General features: G+C 37.6%; 1 protein-coding gene and 1 long non-coding RNA gene across 4 annotated transcripts in view; both read left to right on the top strand.

Moving 5' to 3' along the window:
- The first annotated feature begins 3,966 nt into the window (after positions 1-3,966).
- TRIT1 (tRNA isopentenyltransferase 1) overlaps positions 3,967-26,425 on the top strand; it is a 33,130-nt gene continuing 10,671 nt past the window's right edge. For 2 of the 3 annotated variants that reach the window (XM_011386538.2, XM_023526699.1), the window contains exons 1-4: positions 3,967-4,165; positions 20,624-20,764; positions 24,786-24,884; positions 25,597-25,742. In XM_011386538.2, coding sequence (XP_011384840.1) covers positions 3,992-4,165; positions 20,624-20,764; positions 24,786-24,884; positions 25,597-25,742 — 560 coding nt within the window. In that variant the 5' untranslated portion in view covers positions 3,967-3,991. The remainder of the gene's footprint in view (positions 4,166-20,623; positions 20,765-24,785; positions 24,885-25,596; positions 25,743-26,425) is intronic. The other variant, XM_023526698.1, reaches the window with a different exon arrangement.
- LOC111734618 lies at positions 4,172-8,225 on the top strand. The gene is made up of 2 exons (XR_002778518.1): positions 4,172-7,469; positions 7,928-8,225. It is a non-coding gene; the product is annotated as an uncharacterized LOC111734618 (long non-coding RNA).

Here is a 26,425-nt window from a genome sequence, read left to right as displayed (position 1 = left end):
GTACCTACCCTACTCTGATTTTGTAGCCTTCAGCGATCCCCTGTGGGTGTGTAGGCTCTCTTAGCTGAGAAGGCCCAAAGTGAGCTCCCTTTGAGAATATTCTGGTGTGCTCTGAAGTAAACTCTATACTCAACTTTAGGTGTAACATAAATCCTACAACATGGTGAGCTCTATTCTCTTCTTTCCTTCACTTGTTTCGAACAATTCTAATGCTCTTGAATTCAAATTGTCCAATCACCAATGGAAACAGCAATTCGCCAAACCAATGCAAGGTGTCGTGATTACTCGCAGGTACTATACCAAATTCAGGTTTATCCAGAACTTGTGAATGTGACCTTATTTGGAAATATAGTCTTTGCAGATGTTAAAATGAGGTCATACTGGAGCAGGCTGGACCCTAATCTAATGACTGGTGTCTTAAAGAGAGGAAAATTCGTACAAAGACATACACACAGAGAAGATGACCATGCGAAGATAAGAGTCAGGACTGGAGTCATGCTGCCACAAAACAAGTAATTCCAAGGATTGCCAGCAACCACCAGAAGCTAGAAGAGGCAAGAAAGGGTTCTTCCCTAGAGCATGGAAGCATGGCCCTGCTGACATCTTAATTTTGGACTTCTGGCCTCCAGAACTTTGAGAAAATGTGGTTATGTTGTTTTAAGCCACCCACTCCGTAGTAATTTGTTATGACAGCCATAGGAAACTAATACAGGAACCAAGTTCATCATGAAATACCCCCGCAGGAAATGTTTTTCATTTGGGATACCCAATTATATGGAGTTAGACTGCAAAGTCACCTTGGGTTGTACCAAAAAGCCAGGGTTTGTCTTTGACCCAACTTTCTTCTCTTACCTTGGAAACGAATGCTTCAGGACTCACATGGAACATTCTTCTTTTGATCCAGACTGTCACATCATCTTCCAGAATTCTATCTTGAGTGTTTGAGCTTTCTGGATGCTTCGCTTTGAATGGACCTTAGGCTTCTGCTTTTACCTCTTTAGTGAGGCAAATGGGGAGTTACTATGGCCCTTCTACTTTAATGGTTTCACCTTTAGCCTTCTTTTTATGCTTCTTTCTTTTTCTAAAAAATTTTAAAGTAAATTTAAAATATACAGAGGATAGAAAATAATGTAATAAACACTAATGGGTGATCACCTAGATTTCCTTTCTACCTTCCTGCCCTTCTTTTTTCCTCCTTTTCTGCCAGATTCCCATGCACATCCCACTCCATGTACTCCTCTCAATTTCCTAAAGAAAGTGAGATAGTGCAAAGGGGCCCAGCCTGACTATACATCTGCCCCTAGGGTATAACACACACATATTATGAGTAAAAATTAGGTGACTGGCTGTGGACTTTCAGAAGGGCAGGCAAGGAATTATTACCCTTCAAGTAATTTGAGTATCCCTAGTACCTCATTCCTACGTTTTAGATATGCAATTCCAGACTGAACCTATCCCCAGATTTTTGCCTTTTACACTAGAATTCTTTACCTAAAATAATCTGTAAGCAATGGAGTATGTTGGAGATGGGCTTCTGCATTCTCCACCTCTAGATATACACATATACTTTAGGTGAGAGATTCCCTTTCCTCTTGAGCTATCTTTCAGAATAAATTGGGCTATATCTCATCTGGCCTCATAAAAGGTGGAGAAGGGGTCAGGGCTAACACCTGGGCATGACTACAAATAGCATTCCTGATTCCCTTTTGTAGCCTTTTGTCTCCTTATTACCCTGCAAAACTTCCCATTAGAGGGCTTTATGTTGTTTTTTTAGAAATACTTATTAACTCTTGGTCATAGACTTCAATTTCCTAATTTTCCTTTGAACTTCATCTTTTCAATTAGGATTTCAAGTTACAGATTATCTCGCAGGAACTATTAGTATAATTCAGAGTTCAGAGGATCATTAGAGAGACAAATAGAGATACACGTAAAATAGTATAAAGGTATTAAAAATACATTTCCATTCTCTTTTGGTAGGATTGGTAGAATTACCATAAATGGAAATGCTATGATGTTTTTCTCACTTCTCTTTTGTTTTGGACCATAGGCTCCATCCTGATTTAGGAGTCTTTCCTGCTCAGCATTTTAGTGATAATTCTCCCCATGGTCTACAGGATCCCTGTTCTCTTTGTTTCTATAGCAACAGTCCCGTGTTGCTTGGCTAGAAGCAATTTTCTGCTGCTGTGGTGAAGCTCCATTTTTTCATTCCTTTCTCCTCAGTTGCCTTGGTAACCAGCCTCTCCCTATTCTGGTCTCTCAGTGGTAAATTCCACCCCCCTCTTTTTTTCTCTCTCTAGTAACAGTCACCTGGTCATGACTTGGACAGTGCTTTCCCATCTTTTAGTGAGCATACATTGTAATGGTCAGATTGTCATCATGAAATTAGCTTCCCTTTTGCTTTCTTTGCATCATTTCTCCAGCCTGCCATCTTTCTGTTGGTTGTCATGGTAACTGTACCCTCTGAAAGTCTCTAGGCAAAGGCTCTACAGTTAACAACCGTCATGTGAGAGTGTCTGCCAATATGTGGCCACACATCTCGATTTTAAAGCCAGCCCCGGGCAGGTACCACAAATTGGAGAGAATAAGGCTTTTGATCAAAGCAGACTAGATTGAGAAAAGGAGGTACAGGGACCCCTGGGATCTGGTGTTCTCCAAACAATACATGGGCTGCAAGAGTGACCATTAAGCTGAGGGTGATCTAAGTGATTGAGAACTGTATTGGCAGTTATTCCAGGAAGGCCTATCATATGCTCTAAACTTCCTGCAGTGACTCCTCTGGCCAAAGGGATCCTAGTGATGCGACCTGAGAGCTAGGCAGAGCCAAGTGATCTCTGGGAGAAAGCAATTAACTCTTAAATTGGCTAATAAGGGGTTTTTACAATAGGTATTTAGGTACCATTACACATTATTGAAAATTTTTCTGCCCTCAGGCTTCTGCTTTTAACTCTTTAGTGAGGCAGATGGGGTGTTACTATTATAATAATACAAAATATTGGACAAAAGGTAGTTGTTATGTGCCAGGGCATTGTGGCAGGCACTTTTCAGACATCACTTCATTTTCTCCTTATGGCAATCTTGAGAAGTATTTAATGATAAGAAAATTGAGGGTAAGAGGTAAAGTTCATTGTGTGAGGTCTCGCAGCTAATAAATGACAGTTGGGATTTGAACCCAAGTCCATCTGAGATTCCAAAGCCCTTTCTTAAAGGTTGTGGAGGCTCCTGGCTTTTGGTCCTCTCTGGTGCTAATTTTCCTCACCCCCACTTTTAATCTGAGGGTTGCTACTACTTTATCCTTCTGCCTTTCTTATTTTTCCTCTTCATATTTCATGGGTTGTTTACTTGTTTTTCTCTGTTCTCACTCCATCTCTTGCATCCTTTAGCCAAAGAGATGGAAAGTTTTGTCCTGCCTTCTGATTATGTCTGTTGTAGGATGAAAACTTTAGAGCAGCCGCCCTTGCATGATAACTGGGCAGATCTGATTCTGGAGAATGCCACACCTTGAACTCACTGGCTCCAGCACTAGATAGGTAAGCCATTCTCCTCTCCACTTAACAATTATTGGGAGCCTATTCGGTATCGAGTACTGTGCTAGGTACTGGAGATACAACAATGACCTAGGCAGAATTTGTTCCTTGCTTTTATGGAACTAACAGCCTGGAGTGTAAGTCAGTTAACAGACAAGAGGTCCATTTAGAATTTTATATTGTAATTAGCGCTATGAAGAAAAAGAACTGGGTGTAATGAAAGAATAATAGGGATAGATCTATTTTTAATAGGACTGACATCTCCCACGTAAAAGAGTTGGTAGTTAAGGCTCTGACACCAGCTAGCTGATGGTAGTTACGTTGGGAGCCTCTTAAGCTTAGGGACCTTGGTTCCGCAGCTTCCCCCTCTCTTTGTGCCCTCCCTCCTGAGTCCAAAGTTTGCGCAGGCGCACTGACGGTTGTCATGGGGACAGCTGCTCTCGCGCAAGCGCAGACATTTCAAGATGGCGGCAGTGGCGGCTGCGCGAGCAGTTTCTTTGGGACCTGGGCTCCGGGGAGTGCAACGGACACTACCTCTTGTCGTGATTCTCGGGGCCACGGGCACCGGCAAATCCACCCTGGCGTTGCAGCTAGGCCAGCGGCTCGGTGGCGAGATCGTCAGTGCCGACTCCATGCAGGTATGACAGTGCGGCTGGCTCCCGGCCTGTGAAACCCGGAGGCCCTGTGAGGGCCTCTGGCTAGAGTGGATTCTCTGTCGCATGGTGATAGTGGGTGAACCCTGGTGCTTGTGGGGCGGAGCGGGTAGGTGAAGGGAACTCATAATTACTAAGCGCCCACCAAATGCCAGACATAGTGCTAGGCGGTTCACTTTAATCATCTCATTTACTTCTCACGACATTTTTTGGTAGGTACTATTTTTATCTCCATTTATGGATGACGGAATTCACCAAGGGAGGTGAAACAGACTTTTTCCATGTCACATAGCGAATAAATGAAGGAACAAGGTTGACATAGGCCTTCAGTAAATATCTTCTGAATGAAAATTATTCTAGAGCTTTTGCTATTTAGAGTGTACAGCGACACCAAGATAAGTTGGTTACCATCAGTTAGTTTCTGCTGAGGGACTGGAACAGGGTGGATAGTCAGGAGACCTGGATTCTAGTCTCGAATCTGCTATTGGACACGTGACTGTAACTGTTTTTTGTTTTGTTTTTGGACGTTCCTTATCTATAAAGTAGAGAAAATGCTACCTAACTCACAGGGCTGTGGTGGTTAATAAGTGAGATTATGAGTGTTAGAATGAAGAGCAGGGTGGCCTGTTCTGAAGAAGACCAGGCACTTAGAAAATACTTGTTGACGCTGAGAATTTTAACCTACTGGCTGATGGGAATCTGGAGGCTTTGTCCTCGTCCTTGAGTAGGAGGAAGGCCCAGAAGGAGTGTAGCGTACATGGCACCTGGGAGCATTTGTGCCCGGATTGAGAAGGGGTGACATTTTGGGTAAATTTCTGATGGAGAAATTGCGAATACTATTTGTTGAAGAGAATTTAGTTAGGAGTTTTCACAGTAAAAGAGATGCTTGATGTGAAATGCCTGGCACTGAACCTAGCACCTCATGGGTATTGGGCATAGAAGGGCAGTCCTCCCCATTCTACCCCATAAACCTCTGTGCTAGATTTCTACCCTTATTAGTCAGTTTGAGGTAGCAGGACCATCAACACACATAAAGCAATTAGGATAATTCAACAAATATTTGTTCACAACCTCTACTTTGTGCCAACTTCGAGAGACAAAAGTTTAGCTCAAATCCCAGCCCTGTCTAAGATTGCAGCTTCAGCCTAACCTCTTCATACCCTTGTTTCTTCTTCTGTAAAATACGAAGAATAATATCAGTAACAACATTGTAACGATTAAACGAGATGAAATATGTAAAGCACTTAACATATGGCACATAGTAAGTGGTAAAAATACAGTAGGTGCTGTTTTCTGAAGGGCCCTTTTGGAGAGAGAAAACCATAGTCCATGTCCTCAAGAAGTTTTAGTCCAGCTAAACATGAAACAAAACACAGTTAATGAGTATTTAAACCGGGCGATTAATAATGCTCTGCAAGGTGGATATGACTATAAGTGTTAAATTTCATGATAAACTATAGAATTTTTGAGAAAGGGTGGAAGGAGATGATACTTTTCAGTGACTTGCTGTTGACCTAGAAACTTTTTGTTAAGCATGTGAACAAAATGACATTCTTAATCTTGGATCACCAGCTCCTTGAAAGAATGTTTTTAATTTCGAATAAATCTACAGGCAGAATAATAATAATTTGTATAGCACAGTTTATAAAATGCTTATATATGCTTTTTTATCCTCAAAATAACCTTGTAAGGTAGAGTTATTAGTGCACGGATAAGAAAACAGGCTCAACGTCTTACAGTGAGTAGCAGTCCTGGAGTTGAACATAGGTCTTATCCACACAAAGCCATCGCCTTTAGAAAAGGCAGAATCTGTGGGATTCAACCATTAGACAATATTTCTTAACTTTTCTTTCACAAGAGTGCTGCATTTTGACCAGAATATAAAATATATTTTACGATCTGTATTGTGAATCAAAGTGTGAATTCATAGTGATGTCTGTCAAGTGAAGTTTTGAGCCGAATGATGGCCACATGATGCATTGCTTAGGGAGATAAAACATGCTGCAACTAAGATTTAATTTAATGTCAATAATTAAATGATAGCAAAGACAGAGAATGTTTATTGGAACAGGGAAAACTTGACCTTGTGGAGAGCCTAGACAGAGTAGTAAAGTTGTTCGTTATAACAGCCACACAGACTAAAAAGAAAGTGATAATTAGATATTTTTTCAAATTTCCAAGTCGATCTTTTTTTTTTTTAAACGTTTGTATTTTAATAATCCATTTGGGATGCTGTCCAGAATTTTGTATTTTAGCAGTATACTGTTGACTCAGAAAGGATTGTAAAGTACTGCCTTAAGTCTTCAATTGTCTTGCACCTCATACTTGGTATGTCATCCCTTCGTTCCACCTTACCTGTAAGGTCATCCCAAGGCAACCCCTACCAGGGCAGTTCCCATCCAGGGAAAGTGCTTGTTTTTGGTAATCATTGAATAAGTGCTTTAAGTATTGAGGTAGTTTCTGTGTGGTAAAACCACAGTGGAGTGTCAAGGATAGTATTTCTAGGGTGACAATATAGTCATGGAGCCTAATAGATAATGACTTGCTTCTGTGGTCATGTAGTTTCTGAAGGTTCTGCCTGGCCTCTTACTTCCCACTCTTATGTACCTGATTTGTTGAGTGGGATGTCAGAACTGCTCTCTGAAGGACTCCTGCTGGGTTTTGCTGTGGATTCTGTATGGCAGGTCTGACAAAAGAAACATTTGTGCTTATTTTCTGAGTTTTCCAAACCCTAGTGTCACAAATTATAGAAACATAAATATTCTCAGTCAGCAATAAGAGTCTAAATTCAAGGAATGGCAAGTATTACAATCCCCGTTTTCCAGGATGGAAAAACTGAGGTATAGAAAGATTAAAAAATGGACTGGAGATCACAGTGCAAGATACTTGCACACCTGGGAATTGGATCTGGGTCTTGTAACTCATGTGTAGTGTCTCATATGTTGCAGGAAGATGATACTGGAAGTCTTTTCAGTCTGAGTCTTTTTCTTGGCATGTAAATTCAAGGTACAATGCATTGCCTTCAGTGACTGGATGAAACATTGTACTGAGAAACTTGAAGGCACTTGCCAAAAGATGTACAATGACTGCCTGGAAATACAAGCTACCAACTATATGCCAAGAGAAAATAAACAAGTGTTCTATTTGGGTTTATAGAGAGGAAGTATCTCTAATGCCTCAGTTCTTCAAGTCCTGTAGAGAAGCAGCAGTCATACATAGGAGCACAATTCTCTTTGTGTTTGTCTAAACCTGCAAGAGGAGAAGCAAATGATTTTTGGCAGTCTGACTGGTAAGCAGGCTTTGTGTCATTTAGTAGATGTGTAGTTCTGCTTTCTTTTTGTCTACTTTGGGACATAATCTAGGAGCAGTGTCTTTTACCAAAGGACTACTGTCTGATAGTGCTCAAGGGAGATCTGGTATGCATGGGGGAGGGATGTGAAAGGAGAGATGGCATAGTGGATTACAGTGGCTTATGTGAAATAAAAGTCAAGAAAACCTGTTAACCAGGAGAGATGATGGCTATCTGGGGGCTATTGGCAGAGGCAGTCTTTTAATAGGACTGTGCTTGACAAGAGGTTAAGAGGGCAATCTCAATTTTTTTTTTTTTTTCAAAATTTTTGACTCATCTAAAAAATAAAGAGTCTCTGAGTTCCATTGGTTCACCTCCATTTTGAATGAATTTAGTTTTCCTTTGGCTACAGTATTAAACTTGGGCAGGTTGTACATATATATTCACTTTTCTTGCAGCTATGGGAAGAAACTCCTGTTATGTAAGAAAAGAGAAGTGACTACTGGCCAAATGGGAAACCATAGGAGAGCATAAATGGGACTTGCAGATTCAGATTTGTGAACATGAGATGCTGCCCTGATGCTTCAGAGCCTGGGGCAGGCTGTTGGAACAGCTCCACTTCAAAAGGAATATTGGTTTGAGGGATAAAAGTTACTTGGGGTGTATAGGAATTCACCTGTGTGCTCTTTGTGTACTCTAGTATGGCTTAAGTGATTTGATTTAGTGTGTAGTTTGTTGAATAAATTTGAATCAGGCCAGTGTCCTGTTTGTCTCTTTGCACCCTACTTTTGAGCTGGAACCTCTCCACTGCTTCCTCCTTATTGTGGCAGCCAGAGTTCAAGCTCTTAGCACTGTACCGTGATAATAACGCTGAAAATAACAATAATGTATATGCCAGAGACTGTTCTAAAAGTTTGACATTTATTATCTTATTTAGCATCCTCACTCCAGCCTTATGAGGTAGGCACTGTTATTTTCTCACCTCTACCAAAAATTGCTTTCGTGAACCCTCATCTTCATGCTATTCTGTAATTTTTCCTCCACTTCCTATTTATTTAGTTATCCATCCTCCATCCCATTCTTTTCCTCTATACCACTGTATACGTTTCACCAGGCAGGGAAGGAAGAATATTCTTGACAACAGAAGAGCATGAACAAAATAAAGGAAGACTAAAAGAATACATGCCGTTTTCAAGGAATGACCAGCAACTATCTGGCATCTAAGGTACTTGAGGGACAGCAGTAGGATGTGGAGCTAAAATTATAGACTCTGGGAGCAAATTTTAGAAGCCCTTGAAAGGCTTGCCATGAAGTTTGGGGTTTTAAACAGGGAAGTGATAGGAAATCTGTTTCATAAGGTAACTCCGATGGCTGGCTGGAGAGTGGGTTAGGGGAAGCATAAATAAGTTTAGGATTCTGTTACATTGGCCAAGTTGAAAGAGGCTGTAGTTGCACTGTGGTTGGGGATAATAGGTAACCATTTTGACATTTTGGAGACATAATGAAGTAGGATTTGGGTTATTGATATGGAAGCATTGAAAGAAAAAAGAAAAAAAAAGTAAAAATGATGGAGAACAAAAGCCTTTTTGTGTTTGGAAAAAAGGATACATGCTTAATGAAAAAATATCCAAATAACACAGAAATGTACAAAAGAAATATCACCATAGTCTTTGTATCCAGATATAACCATTTTAACATTTTGGTGCACATCCTTCCAGACATTTGTATTTATGCATATATATATATATATGATTTTTTCCATGTTTTTATTGTGGTAAAACATAAAATTTACCATCTTAACTATTTTTAAGTGTACAGGTCAGTGGTATTAAATAATTCATAATGTGTGACTGTCACCACCATCCATCTTCATAAACTCTTCATTTTGTAAAACTGGAACTCTATACTCATTAAGCAATAACTCCTCATTCCTCCTTTCTTCCAGCCCTTGGCAACCACCATTCAACTTTCTATTCTGTGGTTTTGACTACTCTTAAGTATTTCTTATAAGTGGAATGTTACAGTATTTGTCTTTTTTGTGACTGGCTTGTTTTACTTAGCATAATGTCCTAGTTTCATCCATCTGTTTGTTTTTACATAAATGGATGCATACATTTCATGCTGTTCTGTATCCTGCTTTTTCTTTTTTTCTCTCTTAACGGTATGTTAGGGATATCTTTATGTGTTAATGTATATAACTCTCCATCAGTGGTCTCGATCTGGATAATCCACCCCGCTAGGGGGGACATTTGCCAGTCTCTGGAAACATTTTTGGTTGTAGCAACTGGGGAGGTGGGTTCCTGGCATCTAATGGGTAGAAACTAGTAGTGCTGCTAAACATCCTATTGTGCATAAAACAACTGCTCACAACAAAGAATTATCCAGCCCAAAATATAAATATGTTATACTGAGGTTGAGAAATCCTGTTCTACATTATTGTTGTTTTTAAAATTTTGAAGTAATCGTAGATTTATACAGGAGTTTCAAAGAGTCTAGAGAGTTTTTGTATATCTTTTACCCACCTTCTCCTCAAATTAACATCTTATATCATGGTACATTTATCAAAAGAAATTGACATAGATACAATATTGTTAACAAAACTGTAGGCTTTCTTTGGATTTCAGCAGTTTTTCTACTAACGTCCCTTTTGTTTCAGGATCCAATCTAGGATACCATACTGCTTTTAGTCATTGTGTCTCCTTAGTCTCCTCCAGTCTGACAGTTTCTCAGTCTTTCCATGTCTCCCATGCTTTTGATATTTTTTGAGGCTAGTGGTCAGCCATTTTGTAGAATGTCTTCCAATTTGGGTTTATCTGATGGGTTTCTTGTGATTAGACTGGCATTATGGATTTTGGAAAAGCATACTACAAAGGTAAAGTACCCTTCTCATTTCATTATATCAGGATAAGATATCAACATGATATGGTTTTGATTTATGTTTCCCTCATAAATAATGATGTTGGGCATCTTTTCATGTGTTGGCCATTTATATATTTTCTTTGGAGAAATATCTGTATAGGTCCTTTGCTTATTTTTGAGTAGGGTTAGTCTTTTTGTTGTTGAGTTGCACACATTACATTTTGATACACGTTGCCAAACTGCTTTCAAGAAAGTTTGTACCAGTAGTATGTATGTCTGTTTCCCCTCTCCTTTGCACTTTGTGTGTTACCTATCTTTTTCATTGTAAATAAGAGATTTCATTTTAATTTCATTTCTTAGGCTAATTGCCTTTTCAAGGATACATTGACCATTTGTGTTTTTTTTTTATTTTGAATTTCTCCTGTCCATACCTGCTGTGTCCACTTCTGTATAATGGTTTTCATTTTTGTATTTATTGATTTGTAAGAGTTTTTTGTGTATTGTGAATTTTAGCCCTTTGTATTGTAACAATATTGTGTATTGTGAGTCTCATTTATTGGAAATATTTTTCCAGTTGGTCATTTGTCTTTGACTTTTATGATTTTTTTTTCTTTTGCCTATAAAGGTTTTAAATTGGTATAATCTTGTACTCTTTTTAGGATTACAAGTTTTAACATTCTTTTAGAAAGAGTTCTTGTCTGAAGTTTATAATCCTTTTAACTGTTGGAATGTACAGATGTAAATAAAAAATGTCATTGTTTCTCTAGTATAAATGAAGATCTATCCACTTGTCTTCACTACACTTGTTGCTCTTCCCATGGCATCCCTAACACATATGCGTAGGTAATTGCAGATGATGTAGAGGATTCTGCATTGCCCAGGCTTACTTAGATGTGGATACTTTTGGTTAGCTACCCAGTTAGTTTTCTTGTTCTCTTTATTTTGGGGGTGGGGTGGGTGATGGTTATATCTTGTTGCATAGCACAATACTTGCAACAGTGGTTCTCATGCCCAGCTGCACATTGGAATCACCTGGAGAGTATTGAAAATAACCATGCCTAGGTTTATAGTAATCAGTAAATAATCTGTTGATTAGAATTAGATGATTTGCTTAACTCTTCAGGTGCCTAATTCTTTCCTAATTTATAGTCTGTCTTTATTCAAAGGTCTGTGTTTCACCTGGTAGGCAGTTTTATTTACTGAGAAAGCTGAGTTTTAGTCCCAGTTTTGACACTAATTTACTGTATATATAATTTTAAACGAGTTACTGCCCCTCTCTGGGCTTTAGTTCCCTCTTTGGATATATTAGGGAGGGAAAACTGATTGGATTAGTTCAGGGCAAACTTTCTGTTAAGGTCCAGGTAAATTAGGTTTTGTGGGTCATGCAGTGTCTGTCTCAGTGTCTAAAGCTCCTTTCAGCTCTGGTAGTTTGTGGTTCTCTTCTTTGAAACCCTACGCAGGGGTCTCACGAAGGAAAATCTTGTTTAACCACCACCAATTAAATATAGATAATACCAAGCACTTATTACCATCTGCCTGGCATTATTCTACACAGTTTACATATATTAACTCTAATCTTCAGACTAACCCAGTGAGGAGTACAGGTGTTATTATTACTTCCATTTTCTAGACAAGAAAATTTGAGGCAAAGAAAAATTAGATACTTAACCTGCCAAATGAAGACTACAGCTGGGTAGTAGAACCAGAATTTGAACCTAGGTATTCTGCCTTCTTTATACTCTACTGCCTCTCCCTAACTTACACGTTACGCTCCAAATAATGGAGCACCTCAGCTATTTTACTTTATCACAGGTATCCTAAGATAAAACATCACTGAAACCATCAAAAGTGGGCAATCATGAGCCTATAAAGTTGGCTACAGAATGGAAACTTTATTAATTTTCTCAAAAGAACCCTTTTATTTCAGTCTCAGCGTTGTAGTCACATGGCATTGCCTATGTATGTATTTCTATCTACTTATTCTTGAGAACCTTGAAGAGGTTCAGTGTATGGTGGCTGTCTTTTCAGTTTCTGGAATTTTATTTCACCTTAGTAGGAATTCATTACTTCAGGTGAACAAGCAGACCAGAGTCAAATGGGGATAAATATTCTCCTGGTAAGAGGCAGTAGAAACAGCTTGGGTTATAGGCAGAGCATCCGGGCTTTAGGCCTCTCTCTACTACCAGCCAGTTATATGGGCAAGGGAGCTCTCTGAGCCTCAGTATTCTCAAGTATAAAATTTCAGGTGATTGAACTGAATGGATGATTTCTGAATTTCCTTATAGCAATGCTTTACAGGTAGACTACTAAGTAACCACTGCAACGGTTCTGCAAAGTCTCTCTTATTTTAACTTAAAAATATGTGCCAGTTTTGCATTCTCTGCCCTAATCTGCCTGTTTATTTAGAGGTAAAAAATGTTTCAAATTCTTTTTACCACTTAGTAGGATTGATAGTGAAAGAATGCATCATGTACATATTATGTATATGCTTCTCAGTTTGAGAAACATGGACTTATATTATGATTGTAGTCCCTTTTCCCTTAAAGAGAGATAGGCATAGGAAGAATAAAAGCCATGATTTGCACTGTGAATTCTAAACTACTCCTCACCAGACTGAACAGGTCAGGTACAGGTTCTCCTGCTTACTGAGTATCTTAATCTATCTGATTTATTTAGCATGTCTGCAGTTGAATTTCTGCCAAACAAAGCTAAAAGTAATAGTTGCCTGCTGTGATACTTCTGCAGTTAATTCATTCTTTCTAACCTAGTAAAGTGTAAATTTTTAAAAAGTCATCCTTTTATTAAAGAAAAGTTAGCCAAGAGACTGCCCATTTTCCTGCTCTTCAACATCTCTTCAGGTGAATAATCAAATTAAAATTCTTTTAATCAAAAAGGAAAATCAACTTTCTGGTGAGTGCCGACATCCTTTAAAATATAATTTTTTCTTTCATCCTCTTATGCCAACGTTTTTTCTGAAGCTTGGACTATTTAGAAGGGGTGTTAGATGTGAGGAACTTGAAGTCTCAGGAGAGAAAGCTGATTTGTACAGAACAGAGATTAGCAACATAGTGGAAAAAGAACACTGACTTTGAAGTCAGAAGACATGGGTTCTGAGTTTGCCTCTGCCACTTACTAACTGTATGACTTTGGGCAGGTTACCTAATATGTCTTAAGTTTCTATTTCCTCATTGGTGAAATGAAGGCAGCATAATTTCATAGGGTGTGAAATTCTTGGTAGTCTTTACCTCAGATATCCAGTATTCATTGAGTATGATTCCATGTATTAGGCACTGTGCTCAGTGCTGGGGCTAGAGATAAAATACAGATTTCTTCCTTTAGAACTTGTCTAGTGGGGAAGATAGAAATATTTTAAAGTTATATGCAGTAAGTTCTGTGATAAAGGTAAATGCAAGATACTGTGGAAGCACAGAGGACAAGCACAGATGGGGAGGATTGGGGAGTGATCTTAGGCTTTCATTAGGACATAATGCTAAAGAGGTTGAGGCTGGTTAAGATCAAGTTTTCGTTTTAGAAAGATCACTGGCTGCAGTGTGGACATAATTAGAGGCATTATATACTAAAGGTAGGAAGATCAGTGAGGAAGCTGATGGAATAGGCTAGTTGAGAAATCATGAAGCCTTCAATTGATGTTTTAGAAACTAGTATGGATAGAAATTGACACAGATTGGAAATGTGAGGAGAGAGACAGAGATATTAGGATCACTTCAAGGTTTTTAGTTTGATAATCTAGATGGTTCATTCAAGTACGGCCAGGAAGATAAGGAGTTCAATTTTGACCATATCAGGTTTTAGGTGCCTGTTTGGGGTGATGATGTTGGTAGCTAGCTAACATTTATTGACTGTTTCCTACAGGGCAGGACCTAGTCCATATGCTTTGCATGCATTATTTAATTCTCACAATTACCCTTTGAGATTAGATTTGAGATTAGCCTCACTTTATAAGGAAGATACCTGAGTCACAGAGAAGTTAAATAAACTTGTCCAAGGTTACATAGCTAGTAAGTGGTAGAGCTAGGACTTAAATTCAGGTAACCTGGCTCCAGTGTCCTTTCTGTTAACCACGTCACTGTATTATATGCCTCTCATTGATAACGGAAAGTCCACTAGGCAGTTAAATATCCAGGTCTGGCATCATGAGAGATAACTAGATTGCAGATATGGCTCTTGGGAATTATCAGCACAAAACTGGTTATAGAAATCATGAGTGTCACCCAGAGAAAGTTTATAGTATAGAAATGGCAGGTAAATGGCATAAAAACTACCATTTCTCAATATTGTTCCCATGACAGACATTGCTAATAGATCAGTGGCTGGCCTCAGTAAAGGAAACTGAGGAAGGGCCAGTGAGATAGGAAGAAAAACTAGAGAGATCAGTGCCATGGAAGCCCCGAAGGGGAATAATTTAAGAAGGAGAGAGAGAGCTCAGTAGTATCAGATTTTGTGGCTTTTTCCATTACGTGTTTTGAGAGCTTAGTAGAAAAGTGTTATATTTGGCAGTTTATTAGTGATCTAAGAGAGTGAGCTATCCATGGAACTGTGGCGCTGGGGGAAGGTGGGGAGGAGTGCAGTAGAGAAGGTGGATGTTTGTATTGATCCATAATCCAGATGCGCTTCTGGTTGACAACCACAGCTCTAGATTCTGTTGGTTTTCCTCTAGGTGTCTGTGGTAGGTTTCCCTCACCTTCATTAGCTCCTCTGGGCACTTGAGCTCTGTTGGTTTGGAGAGTTCAAGTTATTTCAGCCTTGTGGCCTTTTCCCAATTTTTTTTTTTCAATCTGGAAATAAACCCTCAATAGAGGTGAGACAAAGAGACATATTTCCCTAAATGGTACCCAGTTAGATACCTAAAAAGAACATTAAATGTGTAGAGGTTATGATATTTAGAGATTGTACCGTCAAACTTTAATATCTCTCTTATAAACTTATGTCACTTATCTCCTTATAATACATTTATTTGTATCTGTCTCTTACTAGCCTGGATTCCTGGAGGACAAGGGATCCTTTCTTAATCTTTGCATGCCTAACATCTTGCAGAGTACCTAGAACATAGTAGACTCTCAATAAATGTTTGCTAGGATAAGTCAGTTGTATTGATAATTGGCTAAGTAGGTTAAACCTATAATTTTTCAGAATGTTTCAGTTATCAGGCCTCACAGAGGCCAGAGTTCTCTTAATATTGTCAACATTTGATTTGTGCAGAAAGAAACATTGTATCTAGTCATCTCTATGTACACAGGTTTCAGGTGTCTTCTGGGACAATGGTAAATGGAACACAGTGACATGCTTTTAAAAGATAACACATCCTTTGAGCTCTTCCCACTACTCAGGGCTAACTGTTCTGTAGGTAGAGTCACACTGTAACTATAACTGAAGCTGGAAAATAGGCGAAATGTGAGGCAATCAGCTACAAACCTAACCTATTTTGTCGGAAGAATGTTTCTAGATAGATAATAAAATTATAAACCCAATTGTGGCATTTACTGTATGTTTATAGACCAGATGTGACATTTACAAAATTGGTTGGTTTGTGGTTTGTTTAGATATTTTCTTAGTGCAAATATGTAAAACGTTGCTGTGTTTTTGCTTTTTGGTTGTGCAGTGGTTTTAATTGATAAATAACATGCACTATAACATGCATAATACAGTTCAATAAATTACCAAAAAGTGAAAATACTTGTGTAACCACAACTAAGTTCAAGAAATAGAACATTACCAGCCCTGTCAATAATTTTGAAAATTACCGTATGATCCAGAAATTCTACTTCTGAGTAATATATTCAAAAGAATTGAAAATTTTAACAATTTTTTGAAAATTTTATCATTGCAAATATTCACTAGTTTCTCATTGAACCTAAAATTTATCATCTAAGTTTTTTTATTATTATTGTGGTAAAATACACATAACAAAATTTACCATAACATTGAACATTTTACCATTTTAGTAGCATTAAGCACATTTACATTGTCCTGCACCTATCATCACCCTCCATCTTTTTCATCTTCCCAAACTGAAATTCTGTACCCATTCATTATACACTAATTCTCTATTCCTCACTTCTCCAGCTCCTGGCAACTACCATTCTCTTTTTTGTCTCTGAATTTGACTGCTCTAGGTACGTCATGTAAGTGGAATCATACAATATTTGTTCTTTTGTGATTGGCTTCACTTAGTATAATGTCTTCAGGGTTCATCTATGTTACAGCCTATATCAGAATTTCCTTCCTTTTTAAGGCTGAATAATATTCCATTGAATGTGTATAACACTTTGTTTATCCATTCATGATGGGCATTTGGGTGGCTTCTACCTTTTGGCAGTTGTGAATAATGCTGCTGTAAATATGGATGTATTAATATCTGTTCAACTCTCCTCTTTCAAGTCTTTTGGGTATGTATTACCTAGAAGTGGAATTGCTGGACTCTATAGTAATTCTATTTTTTATTTTTTGAGGAATTACCATACTGTTTTTCATAGCTGCGCCATTTTATATTCTCAGCAACAATACACAGGTGTTTCGATTCCTCTACATCCTCATGAACATTTGTTATTTCTTTTTTTTTTTTTAAATAGCCATCCTGATGGGTGTGAAGTGCATCCAAATTTTTTAAAGAAACTTTCTGTTTTGGAAATTTTCCAACATATTAAAAAATAGAGCGAACAGTAGTTGAACTCTCATATATCCGTCACCTAGCTTCAATAGTTATGAACACTTGTCCAATTTTGTTTCAGTTTTAGACTATTTTTCCCTCCTCTATTGTTGGAATGCAGACCCCAGTCATATACTTTCTCTTTTTTTCTGTTGTTAAAAACAGAAAATAAAACACAATTTTAATGTTATTAGTATGAATAATGTCATTGCAAATTTTACTTGCATTGTTCCGCCTTTGATTTGGAGATCATAATGCTTGTGTCATTATTAACAGGTATGTTCTCAGCATTATTCTTGCTTTCATGCGGTGCAGACATAGATATATTTTACATATGCCCTTCATATACCCTTGCCGCCTTGTTAAAAATTTATTCATGGGTAAAATTTTAAAATATACAGCACCTATAATCACAAGTTGCCCAGTCATTTGTGAGCACAATTACAACAGTGCATCAGTACCTATCAAAAGTCAGATTAGAATGGGAAAGAGTGAAGCAACGTCATAGACATAACCTTGAACCAGCTCCAGTTTCTTAAAAAAGACATCATATATTTTCATTAATATGTACTTCAGTACTATATACCTCAAAGTTAAGGACTTTTTTAATAAAACATAACTGAAAACCATATTTACCTGAAAATTAACAATAATTCTTTTATTATCAGATATCTAGTAAATGTCACCTATATCTTTATGCCTAGTTTCTTTTAATCTGATGGTAAAGGAAACAAAAGGTCAACAGATCACTTGAAGATGACAGTTTACATTGGTAACCAAGATGTAGTCCTTTTATGAGTTACAGTTTTTTAACTCTGTGAGCAAGAACTCTGCTTCCTTTAAACCATTAATACTCTTTCTTTTCTGATATTTGTTGGCATTTGTATGTAACATAAACAGTACACTGGGCCACTTCCTTTAGTAAATAAGGTGAACCTAGTTCTGGGGTTACTTTCTGTTTGATTTTTGGTTATGTATTTGTTTAAACTTGCCATCTTAAGAGACTCAAAGATATACCTAAATGCAGGGCACAGGATGAAAATTTATCTACAAATTTATCTACATATCTGATAGAATGTGCTGATACAGATGTTCACATTTTAGCTGTTTTGGAGGTGGGAGGTGATAACTGTACATTTGCAACTATGCATTTCCTTAACATTAATCTCTGTATTAAAAATGAGGATCCACCTACAGAGTTCAGAAATCTGGCAAAATCAAGTGGTTGCTATTTGGAACCCTAAGCTACAACGGAGCAAACTAAAGACTGTGGGAAAAGAGAGACAGGAACACACAGTTACTAACTCTTTTTCCCCCTTCAGTTGTTTTAATTTGCAAGGAAGACCCCAGTATACAGCATTCCCTATGGCACTTTATAATGGGAAAAGGAAGTCTTGTTCCAGATACACAGAAAAGAACATCCTGTGATTTAAGATTCCATTAATATTCAGGTGTAAGAATGCAAGTCTGCTGTTAGGTACAGAATATGTGAGTTAAAGGCAGAGCTGATTGTTTTCCTATGACTTTATTTTTTCTGTGCAGTTTTACTAATTAATGGTTTTCTTTTACTTGAAGATAGCTTATATCTTTATTGGGTAAATAACCTCAATAGCTAAGAGCACAGAGGCTTCAGAATGATAGTGACACTAAAATTATTTCCTGTTCTCCCTGTCTGTCATGATAGCAGTAGTAGTATTGGCTGTAATATAGGTGGTGATATAATGATCCTTATGTAGCATTTATAATGTGTCAGGAAAAAACTAAATGCTGTACATGTATTAACTTATTTAATCCACACAACTCAGTGAGATATTATTATCCTCAATTTTACTGATGAGGTATTGAGTCACACACAGAGAAGTTAGTAACTGACTACTGCCAAGTACAAATAACTAGTAAGTGGCAGGGCTAGGAATTGATCTGAGGCAGCCTGGCGCCAGCGTCCTTCCTCCTAACCATTATACTGTACTGTACTTATTTGACACCCATATAAGTAAAGGGAAATGTGAGATAAAAAATGCTTTTAACATCTTTGTGGGCTCTATGGAACTTATTATTTGTTCACTCAGTGCTCCCTGTAGAATCAGTGATTACAGAGAGAACATTTAATCTCAAAGCATTCATCCCTACTTTCAAATTAGTATTTTCAAATCTGTTCTCCATCTGAGACCTTACATTTAGAAAAAGTACACTTGAACTTTTGAGTTGAATTGGCAGATCAAGAGCTTACAAACAGGATATTGCCTTTGAGTATTTAGACTGTATGTGCCCACCCCCTGAAGCGGTAATTTGGATAGATCACAGTGTTTGTACCAGAGTACAGCAGTATTAGGGGATCTGACTTCAAAGTGTGTATGTGTGCTTTATTTATTTATTTATTATTAAAGTATAGTTGACTGTGTTTTATATATATCCTTGCAAATAGGCCACTTCTCCACAAATGGAGCCAATCTAATATAAATTCTCAAAACCTTTCAGAGCCATTTAAGTCCAAGAAATATGTAAGCATTTGAAGTAGAACTTTGAGTAATGCAAAATGTTACCTTTCTGGAGACTTGTGATAAGTAGAATAAATAAAACAGCCTATCCATTTTTAAATGCTTAAAGTTCAGGTCAAAGAACCAAACTCTGGTTAATCTTGCAGAATTGTTTCTCCTCTGGGCACTGGTTTTACATACTCTTTTAATCTTTAAGTGTGAGCTAATAGCCACTACAAGTATCCCTGCTTTTTGAAGGTGTATATTAAAGCCACTTCGCTTTTACAAAAGACCTACATTAATAGCTGTTATGGCCAACCAGAAGAAATCTGAAGAGCATTTGTAATTAATTAAGAGGCTTTTAAATTGATGGTAATTGCTTCTTTACTTTACACAATTTTGTTTTATGAAAGATTTCATAGAAATTCTCTTCTTTTGGATAGCAGGGAAACCTGTACCATTTTTTGCTAACCGAAAAAAATCCAAAAGAGAATTTTTGCTTTTATGGAAAAAGGCAAAAAGTGAAAAAAGAATTCAGCATTTGTTTGCAGCAAGTTGTTATGGAGGCAGTGCCAAAGTACTTCCCTGGGACCTACACTCGTCATCTCAGCATCAAACCATCATAGTTTTGAACTGTGTCTGTGAACATCTGTGTTTCATCTCAATTTATTTTGTGCATCCGTTAGCAAGATGTGTTCTAAGGTATTAGAAAGCCTAAGAGAGCTTGTAAGGGTATTATGCTTAGTGTAAAACTGAATGTAATTAAGCATTTTGATTGTGATAAGCAAAATAAGACATTCTACGTACATTGAATTTTGTGCCTGGGAGAGAACAACATTTTTTTTGTAAAAATTAATGGTAAGTGCTTCTTTGCTTTATGCCATTTTGTCTTATGAAATGTTTTGTAGGGATGCTGTACTTTCAGATAGCAGGGGAAACCTGTATTTGATAACAAAGCCAGTGTTCTATATACTTCTGCTTCCTTTGTCTTGAGATTCGTGGATCTGGCTATGCTCTGGTTAGATCACATGTACTCTGTGCTTTGGGTCAGTTAAGTGGCTGGAGGGAGGAACAAGGTCACCATTTCCACCCATCAGATGTGCATTTTGTGGAGGCAGATGACTTTCTCATGCTAATTTTCTTTCCCCTAGGTTTATGAAGGTCTAGACATCATCACCAACAAGGTTTCTGCCCAAGAGCAGAGAATGTGCCAGCACCACATGATCAGCATTGTGGATCCTCTCATGACAAATTACACAGTGGTGGACTTCAGGGACAAGGCAACTGCTGTGATATCCTTAGGAAAGACAGCAGCTAGGCTTGGTGGGGGCAAGGCAGCCCAGGCCAAGAAAGTTTTCTTTCTAGTGACAGTTTCTTCTAAGCAGGGGCACCCAGGACGTAACTATCAGTAGGTAGCATCCCCATCAGTACTATGTGGTTTGAAAGATACAGTTTCATTGCTACTCAGAGTCCTGTCCTCAAGCCTGCAGCATCAGCATCCCTTCAGAGCTTGTTAGAAATGCTGAATTTGGGCCTCACTCCAGACCTACTGAATCAGATCTGCATTTAACAAGAGTCCCGGGTGATTCATATGCACATTAAAAATTGAGAAGCTCTGTTTTAGTGGAGAGAACATTGAGGAACCAGAAAGTCTGTGTTCTAGTCTTATAACCACCTCTTTTGACCATGTGAATTTTATTGAGAAAAGCATTTACCCCACTGAGCTTCAGTTTTCTACCCTTTAGATGGGGATATAAAATAAGTATAATGGAATTCCAGTTAGAATTTCAAAGGGATTGTTGTAGGAGGGACCAGAAAAAAATAGTTCTGGGTAACATCAAGAAATTTTTGAAAAAGAGCAATATAAGGGGGACTGCTTTTATATTTTTTTATTTTTATTTTTTCCCCCCTCTTTAATCTCCCTACCCCAACTTCCGCCCCTGACCCATGGATGTTGCCGTTTTCCCTTAAGAACTCTGAAGGTGGATCCCTGAAGGTGGGGCGTCCCCTCTCAATGCTCGCGCCGTGCACCCAGGGCCTGGTGCACCCAGGACCTGGCACCCCCAGCACACTTGGGGGGCCTGGCGCACCTGGGGCCTGGCACACCTAGATATGGTCCGTGGCTCCACCTGGGGCATGAACCCAGGACCTTCTGCATGCAAAGGAGACATGCTAACCACTACACTATGGAGTCACCCCTGCCTTTATATTTTTATGTTCAGACTGCCTTTAATATTTGGACTGCTAGATAGTAAAACATATTGAAAATTCATAGTAATTATAATAACATGGATCTTATATAATACTAGACAAACGTATGGCACAGAATAGAAAACTCATACAAATTCAAAGGAATGTATATATTTAGCTTGTCAAGGTGGCATTTCAAAACAATGGAGAAATAATTCAGTAGTTAATAATTATTCCTGAGACAGTTCATTGTTTTTAAAAAAAATAAAATTAGTTCCTCATTATATATGACATAACTTCAGATTTCAGAGTTAAATATATGTTTTTTTAATGAAACTTTAAATCAGATGGGATAACATATACTTGAGTAGTTATGTGATTTTAAAGTAGGAAAGGGCTTTGTAGACATTTTTTATTTTTTTTTCATTTTTTTGTGTTAAAATACACAACATAAAATTTATTATCTTAACTATTTTTAAATGTACAAGTTCAGTGGCATTATACACATTAATATCATTGTGCAGCCATCATGACTATCTGTGCCTATAATAGTTATTTTTTTTAAAAGGAAAATAACGAGTTGAATATGTAAGAATTAAGAATTTGTATTGGCAAGAATATATATCAAGCAGAACTCCTAGTTATCTACCCTAGAAAAACATTGCCACAAGTATATCAGGGGATATGTGGTAGATCTCATTGTATAATGCATTACTCTTAACAGCAAAAACACGTAAACACTGAAATTCCTACTTACAGAAGAATATATAAAATTTGCTTTGTTCATATAAGTTAAGCACTTTTTCAGTAGTGAAAATGAATGAATTGTAGCTATATCAATGTAGAAGAATTTTAGAAATAACAAATTTGAGAAATTTTAGAAAGATGCATACATGTTCATACCATTTATTATAAAGGTTAAAGGCAAACAAAACCATATATTAATATATTGTTATATATAGTATATACTAATGTATTCTTTAGGGGTACATCAGTAATAAGTTGCGGAAAAACAAGGGAATAATGAGAAAAAAAACCTTAAAATAATTGAAGATAGTGAACAATTCAGAGAGAGAGGGGAAGTTGGGAGTTGGGATGGGAATGAATACACAGAAACTTCAGAGGAATTAATAATATTCTTTTTCTTACATAGGGTCACAAGTATTTGTTTTATTACTAGGCTTCATAATTTACATATGTTAATAATGTTCTTATATATAGAATATTTTATAATAAAAGGAAAACAGCCCATTATAAACAAAATTAAAAAAACAGACTACAAAGCAGGAGAAAAATATTTGTAACATAGGAAAAGCAAATGGTTAATATGCTTAATATGTGAAGAACTCTTATGAATCAGTATGAAAAATAAAGGTCATGAGTAGTAATTCACAAAGGAAGAAATATAAATGTTGATAAACATGAAAGGGGGTTTACCCTTGCTGTTAATCAGAACCATGCAAATCAAAATAATGAGATAATATTTTTTGCCTCTCAAATGGGCAGAGATTAAAGTGCCGATAATTCTTGCCTTACCTGCTTTATAAGGCAGTCGTATCAGATAAGATAATGTATATGGAAGCCCTTTGCAAATTAAAATGTATTACCAAATGTACATTATTGCTGAGACACTTTTGTTGTTCAGAAATAAAAAGATAGAAAATGGAGAGCTAATTAAAATTTTCAAAGAGCAGCAACAGGGAATGACAGATTACTTATAGAATTGGAGATTTAATGAATTTAGGTAAGAAGTACAATCAGAACCATCAAAACTGAAAGTACCAAAAACAAACAAACTGAAAGTACCTTAAGCAGTATCCAATTAACCTTCTTGATTTGACAGGTAAAAGTACTAGATACTGAGGCCCTAAGAGGAGAAGGCTTTTGCTCAGGATCACAGTAGTTTCATGGCTTGGGCAAACAAGTTAAACTTCTTCCCACCACATACCTCCTATCCCATTTCCCTCCCTATTTTCCGCTCTCCTGGTATCTCACCGTTTTTAAACTTTTATTTTCTTTGTTCCCTTTCTCTCTGTTAATCATATTATATATTTAAAGTTTTATTATAATTACTGCATAATTGTATGCTCTCTTAAAGGGAGAATAGAGAATTTCTCTTTAAAAAAACACAAATATGTAATGATTATTCTATGTGATCCTTGATTGCTAACATCTTTCCACCCCACCCCAACATATTAAGGATTAGTGGGCTTCTGATAGAAAGAGGTCATTTATGCCTGTGCCCACAGACTGGCCTCTAAGAGGAAGAAGTGTTAAAGGAGTCTTAGCTTGGGTTGAAAGTCTCTTTTTATCCGTTATTCTCAGAAGCAAAGCCCTTCTTAGAGCAGATAATATCTGTTCAACAGAGATTCTAAAGAGAATTCAGAGTAGCAGAGAGATAAAAACAGTAGTGACTAAATTGAGTGCTTACTCAATTGAAAAAATATTTCAGGTATTGTGGTTGGAGATTTATTCTCATTGTCACATTTAATGCTCATTAGAACTCATGAGGATTTTATAGGTAAGAAAACTGAAGCTCATACAGGTTGATTAACAAGGCCTAGAACTGGAGCTGGTAATTGAAATCTATTTGTCTTTAGAACCAGTGCTTCTCTTTTTATCTGGTGCAGTCTAAAGTGGCTAAAATGTGCACTACTGCCACATACATAATGGTGAAGACTGAGTCTAAGAACCATGGTTTAGAGAAACCGGCTCGTATTTTGCCCTAGAAGGCAAAGTCACACAATGTAAGTCACTTTGGTGGCTTCCTGAGCAGCTGACCCTCAGTCCTGTGCGAGACCTTGGGCTTATGCTCATTAAGCTGATTTAGAATACTAAACAAGCTATGAGTTTTAGCAGCAAGGCCTACAAAGTTCTAAAACTGGAGGGAATTACAAACATACCTCTGTCTCTGATTTACACAGTCCCTCCTGAACTGAAAGGAAATGATTTGGAAAACTCATGGGAAACAGTTAAAACTAATATCAATTCATTTTGGTTTCTATCCTTTCTCTTCTGCTCTCCTGACAAATGAATGTGGTTTCTTGTTAATACCCTACTTCCTGAGTGAGTCAGGATTCTCTTCTTGATATTAAATATTGTGATGTCTTTCTTAATATTCACATTGAAGATATATTTGCCCGAAACAAAATTCCTATTGTCGTGGGAGGAACCAATTATTACATTGAATCTCTGCTCTGGAAAGTTCTTCTCAGTGCTAAGGTATGTTTACTTCACTTGTAACTCACTGAGGAAATGGGTTCTTCTTTCTTGACAGCTAATTTTAGTGGGAGGAAGGTTGACTCTTGCCTGTTTTTTATACTCAGCAACTGTAATTTTCCTACTTTATATTCTGAAGCAAATGCTACCTCCATATGTGAAGTGTGCTCCTCCAGGCAGGCCTCAGGGCAGGGGCTGTCTGTGGGAAAAATGTTCCTCTGTGGATTAATTAGCATCTCCATGTAAGTTAACAATACATTAGTCTGATTCAGCATTTCCTGATTGTAACAGTCTGTGTGTCAGGGAGATAGCAAACCTTTCTTATAAAGATGCTTGTTATTGCATAAGGTGGAACTTTGCAAACTATAATGTGCTGGCCATTTTGATTGATTTTTTGTTCACACTTGCTGACTAGACTCCTGGATGTGTTAATATAGACATGTTAGCCCTGGTACCTGTTTGTACTTCCAACAAGGAAGCAGAGTATCTGAGTATTTCCCCACACAGTAATTCGTCCTTTCTTTTAGTTTGCTGTGGCTTCACAGCACTACCACAGTGTATGAGAATTTTCTGTTTATGATCTGTCTCTCACTAGATCTTCTGATTCATCTCTATTCTGTATTCCTAACACTTGGCCAAATGCCTGACATACACATTGTCTTCAGTATTTGTTGAATTGTTCAATTAAATTTACTTCTAAACCTTCATTTAATAGCCCCAGGAGATGGGCACTGAGAAAGTGATTGACCGGAAAGTAGAGCTTGAAAAGGAGGATGGCCACATACTTCACAAACGCCTAAGCCAGGTGGACCCAGAAATGGCTGCCAAGCTGCACCCACATGACAAGCGCAAAGTGGCCAGGTAAGAAATCCTGGGCCTGCCGACCCCGGATTCCTTTAGAGTTAGAGGGCAGTCAGTTCTTCATTGTGCCTAGGTGATGAGAGAGAGGCTGGGTAATGGTAGTTAATGGAGATTGATGTGTTCTAGTTCAGCAGGTTGAGGCCTTGTGTTATTGCCTCAGTCCAACTCCCTCACTAAGTAGTTGCACCCTACTTTGTTGTTATATTTAAAATGCATAATACAGTAGTTTTCCCTAGGGCCTATGTAGTCTTGCTTCATTTTCTATTTGATCTTTGCTTGTATAACATTTTTCATATAAATTTTTTCTGGCATGCAGTTGGTTTACATTGTGACTTAGGTTTCATAATTGATTGTGTAATGCTGAGTTCTGCCCCAGTGGCTTTCCCAGTGAGAGGTAGACAGTTTCGTAAACTGTCTCATAGATCAGCTCACCTTTACTCGTGGAGATTTTCTTGAAGGGAAGAGAGAGGTGGTGAATGAACTATTAAGTCATGTTTTCTTAAATTCTTTTGAGATTGCAGTGTTGTGTGTTAGGTATATTTTTCTGCATTGTGGAAGTGGTACCATATCTGGCAGAGGATCTAACAAAGTATCTCCTGTATGGATGGTTATACAGATTAAATATTGCAGCAATGTCTGGTATTATGAAGTATTCCATTCAGATGAATGATCTAGATCATGTT

Source organism: Pteropus vampyrus, unplaced genomic scaffold, assembly GCF_000151845.1.
Source record: "Pteropus vampyrus isolate Shadow unplaced genomic scaffold, Pvam_2.0 Scaffold2465, whole genome shotgun sequence".
Taxonomy (NCBI): Eukaryota; Metazoa; Chordata; class Mammalia; order Chiroptera; family Pteropodidae; genus Pteropus; species Pteropus vampyrus.
Note: the sequence above shows the minus strand (reverse complement) of the source record. Positions and strands in the feature narration are given on the sequence as shown.